Source organism: Centruroides sculpturatus, unplaced genomic scaffold (genome assembly GCF_000671375.1).
Source record: "Centruroides sculpturatus isolate CEXI.00-Female unplaced genomic scaffold, Cexi_2.0 scaffold640, whole genome shotgun sequence".
Classification (NCBI taxonomy): domain Eukaryota; kingdom Metazoa; phylum Arthropoda; class Arachnida; order Scorpiones; family Buthidae; genus Centruroides; species Centruroides sculpturatus.
Genome location: NW_019384805.1, coordinates 459890 through 471247, shown reverse-complemented (window position 1 = coordinate 471247; position 11358 = coordinate 459890). Strand labels below are relative to the sequence as shown.

General features: G+C 32.9%; 1 protein-coding gene across 1 annotated transcript; it reads left to right on the top strand.

Moving 5' to 3' along the window:
• Window positions 1–4945: 4945 nt before the first annotated feature.
• LOC111629650 (acid phosphatase type 7-like) lies at window positions 4946–11355 on the top strand (the record flags this gene model as incomplete). Its single annotated transcript, XM_023373534.1, has 4 exons — window positions 4946–5116; window positions 10801–10872; window positions 10940–11077; window positions 11148–11355. Coding segments are annotated over 4 exons (444 nt in total), but the record flags the coding sequence as incomplete, so codon positions are not given.
• Between the last annotated feature and the right edge of the window lie 3 nt (window positions 11356–11358).

The following is an 11358-nucleotide window of genomic DNA, read 5'->3' as shown; positions in this document are numbered from 1 at the left end:
TTAATAAACTGTAAATGGTTGGGTTTCTTTTGTATGCAATCTTAATTCCCTTTACTTTTGCAATTTTTTCGTACATTGCCTTTAGATGCGGGTTATACATTATTGGTACCCTCTCTATGCTATCCTCATTTCCATTATTTTGTACCTCTACGTTTTCTTCTACAAGATTCTGTAAATGCCGGTGCTGCTTACACAATCCATTTATAATGTTGCTGTAACCATGCTCTTTAGCGATCTTCCTAATGTAATCTAATTCTCGTTGGAGGGCTTGGGTAGTGGAAGAAGGCGTATAAGCTCTTTCTACTAATGCTCTAAACGCCGCTATCTTATAAGAAAATGGGTCACATGATTCATATGGTATATACATTGATACCGCTGTAGGTTTTCTGTAGACATAAGTTTATACTGCCCTTTGTTTCATATCTATGACCATATCCAAGAAGTGTACTTTATCCATACTATGTTGTTCCAGTTCCACTACGAGACCATATGGGTTGTTGTTCATTGTTTCCATAAAATGTTTTATATCCTGCTCAGTTTTCCAAAGGATAATTATATCGTTGATATATCTTCCGTACAGGATAATATTTGGGAGAAAGGAGGGAAGGACTTTGCTTTCTAATAATCTAATCACCATTTCGCATAAATCTCCAGATAACAGACTTCCCATTTGCACACCTCTTCTCTGCACATATATAGTGCTCTTGAATTGGAATACGGAATTGTAACAAGCCAGATGCACTAACTCGAGTATATTGCAGTGCAATGTGGTGTCATCTATGCTAGAAAGAAGGAAGTCCCTGAGTGCACAAAAACATGGTTGAATTTTTATTGATGGGTACAAGGATCTAAAATCCAATACCATTGTGCAATTGGGAGTGTCTATCTTCTTAAGTTCTTTTAAAAGCTCCATTGGACTTGCTATCTTAAACTGGTACTCTTTTAAGTGCGTGGATAGCCTGTTATGTAATAACTTTTCCAACTTAAAGGAGCTCTCCCTTTGTCTATTAATGAGGTATTCAATTAATCCTTTCTCATACGTCTCTTTTTTCATTAACACCATTACTTTGGCTTTATCCGCTCTGGTCAAAACAATGTCATTACTCTTTATCCATTTGGAAGCTCTATTCAATTTATGTTTCATCTGTATAACCTCGTTAGATTCCTTTGCGGTACTGATCTTAATTGATGCTAACCATCTGTAGTATTCTTTTTGGTTATGCGACAGTCCTTTCTAAAAAGTAAGCCTGAAGAAGAACCCATGAGGGGAGTCGAAACGTTCGCCAATTTTTAAAGAATTTTACGCTGGTTACTGGTTAATTGTAGATAGTTGTTTATTTGAAGTATATACAACCCGGTGTGGTGAGAAAGTACATTAAGATCTGTCTTCTAGTAGCTCCAATGTACTCCAATTCATTTCTGGTTCTATGGTTGGTCAAGGAGGAGTATATGCCTGGAGTGTAGCCAAACAGGTTGTCTTTGGCATTTTTGAGGAAAGAAAAGATATGGGGACTCCTTTTGTAGACCACTTGATGTTATTGGTGCATGCTATCTCTCTGTAAATAGGTACTAGTGCTGCATTGTACGTGACCACCTTGTACATTTCAGATTGAAGTGGATTGCAGGTCCCAAGATGTGCATGAGAGGAGTGATGTTCTATGATCCCCTAAAAGAATTCTTAGAATATCCATGTTGTACTGCCTGGTTGGCGATAGTTTGTAATTCTCACAACCTTTTATATGGATTGGAGATGTGCAAAAATACTCTACGAACCAAAAAGTTAAAAGCAGCCATCTTGTACAGGACAGAATCATGTGAGGTTGAAGGAATCAAAATGGTTCAAAGAATCAAAATGATAGATTGGTTTTCTGTAAACCCCTGTAGCTATTCATCCATCTCTCAATTTGATGTCTAGGTCTAAGAAGTGCACCACTTCACAGCTATGCTGTTCCAATTTGAGATATAGTCTGTTAATGATTATTATTAAGGTCATACAGTTCCATCTGTATGTCAGGTTCTGTGTGCCAAAGAATACAGATGTTGTCTATGTATCGGGTAGAGAACCATATTATTGTCATTTAGAGAGGATGGAGTGTTCCAGTTTATAGATGACTAATTCATACAATGTACCCAATAGCAGGCTTCCTATTGGGACACTTTGATATTGCAGATAAGTGGACCCATCAAAGGTAAAGGAGGTGTGGCACAGAATATCTGTCAGTTCTAAGATGTTGAGTGATGACTGGATGCATTACCAAAGTGACTGAGTAAGAAATCTCTAAAAGACTTAAATGGCTCAGATTTAATTGATGGATATAACAATTGGAAGTCACACACTGTGAAGAATCCCTGGTCATTATTATAGCCAAAAACTGATAATACTTTGCAACTTTCTCATTAATGTAGTAGGAAATGGCATTTCACAGAAAGGATACTGCAATTAGAAGGCTGGGCTGTACTGTACTGTACATGCATACCTATGCCATTGGGTGGATCATTTTTGAGGCTATACTGCCTATCTTAGCTAAGAAATTGTTCACAAAGTCAGATATGGGGCAGTAGGAAATCACAAGGCCATGCAACCTTCTTAATGTTTTCTGCATTTGCCATATAGTAATACATACTCTTTTTATATAGTTTGCAATTATCTTTTTGTTGACATGATATTCTTTGTAGGACTATATGATCAACATTCATTTGCACATTATCACATCATCATTTTACATTATAAGAGTACTATTATCTAACTATTCTATTTACATCACTTGTTTTGTTTCTTTGAAAAGAAAAAAGTAAAGTAAAAAGTTGCAGAGCATTATTGAATTAGTAGGAAATGGCATTCATTTCCTACTAATTCAATAATGCTCTGCAACTTTTTACTTTACTTCTTTTTATAATTTGAAAGTTTCTTGAAAATTATGAAAATTTTACTATTAGTGGCACTGCTATTGATCTCATCTGGTAGTGTATGGTCACTTTACCATATCCTGTAGCTCTAGATATCCTCATTCAAAAGTTATTTGGGTGACTTCGAATTTTTTGAAAGTATATAGGATTCACAGTAATCAGAAATCGTTCCATTTCTAAAAGTTTTTAAAAATACTACTAGTCCCTCTGAATTTCAATAATCTATGAATGTTACTCTAAGGCAGCTTTCCTTTAAACTGATGGCTTTTGCCATAGAATCCAGTAACAAAGTCAAGGTCAAGAAGAATGACTTTAAATAATACATTAAGAATACTCACAATACCATCTTTTACTTTGCTAAAAGTGCTTTTAAAAAATTGAGCTTTGTTGCTATAGTTTTGGAAGTTTGCTGAGTTCTCTCCAACAAAGTATGATCAAATAATCTTCATTTACACTTGATAAATTAAATTCATCTCTAGAATTTAGTAAGAAGAAAGATGATTATATATTTGTTCAATATTTTTATACAAAATCTCTGTGTATTTTGTAAAAATATAGCTGTAAACAAGCAATTATTTATTGTGACATTAAAAATTGCAGCCCAGCATTATGACAATCATCTTTTAATTTAAAAAATGAAAGTGACTTCCAGTATGGACTGGAATTTTGTATATGGTTAATTGGGGTCTCCATCCCTAAGCTCTCCATATTTGGTTTGAATTTTAGTGATGTCTTGTCCCTATACATCACATACTTCTGATAACAACAGATAGATGACTGGCATGAGTCAAACTTGATTCTGGATAAAATTTTGAATTCAAATCACATGACTTCCAGTCCAGACTGGAAGTTCATATATAGTTAATCAGGCCTCCAGCCCTATGCTTTCCATGTCTGGTCTCAATTTTCATCTAAATAACTCTGTTCTTGAGATTAATGAAGGACAGATAGACAATAGTTGTAATATATAGGTCTGCAATTTGAAAATTAAGTCCAATAAGCAATGATTGGTCTATCTCACTGATACATCATTCATAACATTCATTGAATGAACCTTTTTCCATATTTGACACTTCTACATATCTAGTGACTTTCATTCAATAGTTTTTCTAAATTCTCCTGTTTTAATAAAATCTTTACTACCATTCCATAAACATAAGGAAACTGTCTATGGGTATTAAAGTTTCATTAATTAAGTGTTGTATAATATTTGAATGAATCCTACTGCATTCACTCTATACGTACTCTTTATTTCAATACACTATTATTTAGGGTTACTACCATAAGGATATTGTAGTAACTCTAAATACAGTAGAGCGTCGATTATCTGAATGTCGATCAACCAAAACATCTGTTAACCGAAAGCGTTCCAGTAGGACTGTGTCATGCTAAATCGAACGTTTTTAATACTAGATTAACTTCTAAAGTATAATTTTTTTGTTTTTATAGTTTTCAATATATTTATTTTGTTTGTACAAAATAAATAAATAATTTTTAATGATACAATAACCACGATTATTATTATAAAAATTTTTGTTAGGCTTAACATCGACAAAAATTCAATGTGAAGCGACATGCAATGGAGAAAAATTTAAATATGGAATATATTAATATACTATTATTGGGATATACTAATATACTGTATTAATAATGTATTTTTTCATACGTAATCGGTTATCCAAAAAATCGATTTTCCGAACAACCCGAGTCCCCAATTGATTCGGATAATTGACGCTCTACTGTAATAGCGTATGAAAGTTTGAATTCCTGTATATTGCAAGAAATGTGTAATATTATATGCATTATTTATTGTTTACTTTTATAATCTGTATTAAATTTTTAGTATTTAGTATAATACTCTTAATTAGTTGTGTACGCCAGTTTTTTCATAATACCATCTAGGTGGTCACATAAGTGAGGCCTACTGTAATTCAAAAGTTTATTTCTGTTAAGACTTTTGTAAAATGAAATATAAATGACTACAACAGATAATAATTTTTTTTTTAATTTTAGTTACAAAATAAAATAAGTTACTTAAACTACAAAAACTTACTTCTGTAATTTTAAAAATATTTTTCAGATTCGTACAGGTTTTCCTATAATTCATACATACGGATTAGAAGATCTGTTTTATAAATATCATGTAGACTTAATGATATGGGCTCATGAGCATGTTTATGAACGACTGTGGCCAGTGTACAACAGAACAGTAAGTACTTATTTATTATTAGATTCTAATATTCTGAGATTTTTTTCTCTCTATAAATTTATAAAGGAGATTGAAATTCTATTTTATTCTGACTCATTTTTTATTTTATTCATGATTTAGATATGATTTTATTACAGAAATCTAATTATAAATAATTTAGAATTTGTGTAATATTAATATAATAAACTTATTAAAACTATTATATAATAAGTTATATTATACAGTAATTCTCCGAACTTACGCGATAGGTGGGACCGAGCGGTAACCGCGTAAGTCGAATTCGTGTAAATTGGGGTATAATTTTGCATATAAATACATACAAATAATTTTTAATTGAGGCCGGAGACTAAAGAAAACAATAATTTAAGATTTTATTAAACATTTTTTTCTAGATAATACATATGTATAACAAATTAGGCCTATATTATTTTACAATTTTTCACATTTACTTGATTATTATGCCATAATTTTAACATTGTTTCCATCTCAGCGATAATACCGTGACGTTTACGAATGATGCTTGAATTTAAGGATTGAGCATTTTTCACAGCTTCGAGAATTTTTTCTTTGCCTTTTATAATTGTTCTGACCGACAATTCCGGTAGATCAAACTTCTTTGCCAATTCACAAATTTTCATTTTTGTATCGAAGTTTTTATTAATGGGTACGTTCGTAAAGTCAAACGAAATAGGAATAACAATGACGTCATTCTCATTTAACTCNTAATGGGTACGTTCGTAAAGTCAAACGAGTTAAACGCGTTAGTAACAAATCGTTCAAAAAGTCTAACGAAATAGGAATAACGATGACGTCATTCTTGCTTAACTCGTTCAACTTTACGAACATACCCAATGTTAACTTTACATTCCAAAGAGAAAGTTTTTCTTTTCTTGTTTGATGCGGAAGAATTAGTTCTACTTCGTTTGGATGACATAGTAGAGTCTCTCGAGTCTCCGTAGATATAACAAAAAACAGAAATAAATAACACAAAATAAATTGTAGCTATGTGTGGATTCCGCACGACACATCCGAACATGTAAGCTGAACAATAGTGTCGGGGGAGTGAGTAATCAAGGGTTGCGTGGCACTCAAACAAAAGACAAATTGACGAGATTTGAAAATCAAGTAAGTCGGGGTAGCGTAAGTCAGGGTATTACTGTAGTTGAAATGTAGAAGTATAGTAACTGTGTAATTTGAGATTTCAATCTAAATAATAATAAATATTCACCTTTCTCATCTGATTTTTAGACAATTTTTAATAATAACTACAAAAATCATACAAACACCAGAAACTTACACATAGCATACATACTTAAAAGAAAGAATTTGACAGTTAAACATACACAATAATGAAAATACATCCAACACTTGTTTACATTTTAGAAAACAATGAAAACTGGCAAACAATACTATACCTCACACTTCTTGACATGCATTTAAAACAAACCAAATACACATAAGTTGAGGCATTTTCTAGGAAGCCTATTAATTCCACTTTGGTTTTGTCTGACCTTAGTGCTGTTTAATCTATTTGACAGCAGCTTTAAGTACAGATACAACATAAAATGCAACAGACTAACACAATACATATTATCTCATATATAGTACCTGGATGACATAAAACCATGCAACTGTACAAGCACAGCTAAAGTACCTTTTTAGAAGTTACTTGCACTCCATTTACATTCAAATGGAATTTGGTCTAGATCAGGCCTAGCCAACTCAAATTGTTTCATGGGCCACTTTGATGATGCATAACATTACGGTGGGCCACACTTTAGGGCAGTGTTTCTCAACGGGGGCGTATTGCCCCCATGTGGGTGTTTTTCCATCTTGAGGGGGCGATTAGTAACAATTTATATTTTGGGGGGGCGAAAAACAATTTTCTAGGCGATATAGTAAAACATTATATCAAGAATAATTAAACAAATAACATTATACTAGTCACTAATCTATTCAATGCAGTGTGAATTTGGTGTTAGCCTTGGCCCTCGACATCAGAATTTTGAAGTGAAGGGTTTTATTGAAGGAGGCGACGATTCGTTAGAGGTTGAGAAACACTGCTTTAGGGGATGCAGCTACTAGTTGAGATGTTGGTCACCAGGGTGGTGCCATCTTCTGGGACAAAGATTCATAAGTACCAAATATAGCACTGGTGTTCATAGTCACACTTGCACATTATAACAATGATACATGCAAATTTTGATTTATTTAATTTTTTTTGGTATACACATAACAAGAAACAAAAGTTTTAATAGATATATATAAAATCACTTAGCGGGCCACACAAATTAACGTGACAGGCCGTCTGTTGGCCAGGCCTGGTCTAGATAAATGCAGAACACTTCACATAGGAAAAGGATTTTGTATTCAGAAATGGAAACATCATTGAATCCACTGAAGGTCAACAAATATTTAGGATTCCAACAGGCCAAATTCACAACATGCACAGATAGAACAAAGATCAACAACACAAGAATACAACAGCAGATTAAACTCAATACAAACAACACAGGTAAATGCAAAACACACATCATCCCAGTAATGAATATTAATTTGGAGTTACACATTGGACATTTATGTTTTCCTTCAATTTTTATTTCAATTTGCAATATTTGTTCTTTTGATGGTATCCTTATTTTTGTAAAAAAAAATAAATTAACAAACTAACTCATCTTGTTAAAACAAAAAAGTAAAAATAAAAAATAACCTCACTTACTCACCTATAGAAAATAATCATTTCAATATGTATTAAAAATAAAATATAATAGATTTTATTAAAATAGAATCTGCTTACTATAATCAGATATTTATTGAAACATGTTACGTATTTTAACTAACTGTTACGAGAATTATGTAAAACTTTAACTGAAATTCTGATATTACCTGAAGACAAAGTTCAAAAATGCCTATTTAAGCATAGTTATTTTTTTTTCTTGCCATTAGCCTTAACATAAGATTGATAATATCATAGTACTCTGCTTTAAATATTAAATTTATATTACTTATTTTAATCATTGACACCTGGAAGAACTACATATACAATCTGTTTCGTGCCAATAGAAAACCAGCAGAATTGCAACAAGTGCAGGAAGACAATCTCCACATACTAACATCTGAAGTGGAACATGCCATTAGTAAAGCAAAGCCAGGCAAGGCCTGTGGACCTGACCAGATTCACGTGAAACTGCTGAAGCAGCTGGACTACAACAACAACTAATAAAATGGTTCAATCAAATCTACAACAACAATGTTATTCCATCTGACTGGCTCCAATCAATCTTTGTGGCCCTACCAAAAAAGGCTACCAGCCGAAAATGCGAAGACTTCAGGCTGATCAGTTTAATGAGCCAGGTGCTAAAAGTCTTCCTCAAGGTGATTCAGCAAAGAATAAGATGTAAATGCGAACGTGCACTAGGAAACACACAGTTTGGCTTCTGCAGGGGGCTGGGCACCAGAGAGGCAATTTTCTGCTTAAAAATACTGCTACAGAGGTGCTATGAACATCAAAAAGAAGTGTACATATGTTTTATTGACTATGAGAAAGCCTTTGACTCAGTGGACCACAGCCGCCTAATTAATCAACTGAGAAAACTTGGGCTTGAAACAAACGATATCAACTTTATAACCACTCTTTACTGGAATCAAACAGCCCAGCTCCGCTATGACAACGACCTGACAGACCCAATCCCAATACAAAAAGGCGTCCGGCAGGGCTGCCCATTATCTCCCATTCTTTTCAATATCTATTCGGAAATGATTTTTGACCAAACACTGGCCGACAGGGAGATCGGCATAAAAGTTAATGGACACTACATCAATAACCTAAGATATGCCGACGACACAGCATTAATAGCGGATTCCGAACAAGATTTACAGACTATCTTGAATGAAGTGAACACAAAAAGTCAAGCATGGGGTTTACGAATCAACAAAAAGAAAACAAAGGTGATGAAGGTCAGCAGGACTCCTAGCGAAATCACGATCAAATTAAATAACGAAAAGTTGGAGCAGGACACCGCTTCAAGTATCTTGAGTACTAATTGATGACCAGCTGAATCATGAGGCCGAAATCAAGAGCAGAATCGAACAAGCCAGGCAGGCATTTACCAAATGGAAAACACTCCTTACCGACAGAAGCTTGAATATCATGCTCAAATTACGCACATTGAAATGCTACATCTGGCCAATTCTACTCTATGGTGTAGAAACTTGGACTCTAACAGCAGCCACTACAAAAAAGCTCCAAGCCTTCGAAATGTGGCTCTACCGAAGAATGCTGAAAATTCCGTGGACGGACAAGATAACCAATGCACAGGTCTTGCAGTACATGCACACGGACCGGGACCTGATCAAAACCATCATCAGCAGGAAATGCAAATACCTAGGCCACATTGCTAGGAACTACCAAAAATACCATCTACTGCCACTCATCCTGGAGGGCAGGATTGAAGGCAAGAAACGTCCAGGTAGACCAAAAACGGCCTGGCTAGATAACATCAACACAAGTTCACACAGTGCTAGACAGAGAACAATATCAAAACGAAGTCGCAAACGCCATTCGGCAGCATTAAAGAAGAAGAATCATTATTAGTAATTCATCTGGCAAATAATGTGTAACTTGATAAATTTTTTAATTATAATTAAAAGAATGTGTTAAATCAAAATCAAAATTTCCATTGTGATCTTATTTACTCCACTAAATGTTAACAGCCAATTATTTTTATCAAAATAGGTGAGAGTCAGTGACTACAATAAGCATATTCTATTATATTTAGTAAATTGTAATTTTAAATCAATATTTCATCCACAAATATAACAACAAACATTTATAATCATATACTTATAGTAAATTTAAACATTTTAAAATTTATCATATTCTTTCTGTTTGCACAGAATTACTTTGCTTCAGTTTTTCAATTAAGTATTTTTCCTCAATGGTTTCTGCTGTGGATTTTGTCATATTTCAGTGGTAGTATAATATAACAATATAGAATTACACTTATCACAATGTTTTATGAAAAGTATCATTATTTATTTTATGATTACAATTGAAATGATATGTGATAAAATATCTAAAAGGTACAAAAATATGACACATTAATAAATTGACTATAATTTTATTCAGTAGAGCCTCGATTATCCGACCGTCCTAGTCGGCAAATTTCAAATGTCCGCTAGTGATGTGGCGCTACAATATTTGGCTGTCTTGGCTACTTTAATATTATTTTTACGTGTTTTAGCTGGCAACACTCATTTGACCATGAAAGGGAGCCAGTGTTTAAACGAGGCTTAATTTTCTAATTTTTAACGATACAATAGCGACGATTATTATTTTAAAAAATTTTTGTTAGGCTTAACATCGATGAAAATTCAATGCAAAGTAGGTCAATAATGATATACTAATATACTAATTACATGAGATATAATAATATACTACACTAATAATGGATTTTTTCAATTATCTGACCAACCCCAGTCCCCAATTGAGTCGGATAATCGAGGCTCTACTGTGTATATAAATTATTTTTTAGTTTTTAGATGATTGATACATTGATAATATTCATTATAATTTTGAAACTTTCTTATAAACAATTTAAAAATTAATATTTATGAATAACAAGGTTAAATGTTTATCAGTTTTTGGAGATAAAATATTTTAACACATTGTTATTTTATTTCAGGTTTATAACGGCAGCTATCAATATCCTTACACTAATCCTAAGGCACCTGTGCACATTATTACTGGATCTGCAGTAAGTTAAATGAAAATATTACTTTCACTTAATTTATTTGCTGTTTTAGTAATTAAGTTTTTATCAGGGATGCCAAGAACGCCATGATCCTTTTGTGAAAAATCCAGCTGCATGGAGTGCATTACGTAATGGAGATTATGGTTATTCTAGACTTCATATTTTAAACGGTACTCATCTCTACTTAGAACAAGTTTCAGATGATAAAGTAAGTTTTCTTTTCTTTTTGCCCATCCTTAAATTTTTTCCAATTTTTTTAATTTATCACTTTGATGCAGAATGGAAAAATAGTTGATAAAATGTTGCTGATTCAAGAATATCATGGACCAGGTTGGAAATAATTGATATTTTTTATAAAAACCATCTGTTGAAAATTTTTATTAAAAGTTGATGCATGTTAATGATTGAATAATTTCGGTGTGTATAGAAAAAAAAACATTTTTACATTTGTAAAATACATCAACTTTTTTATTAATTTGTTTTCAATAA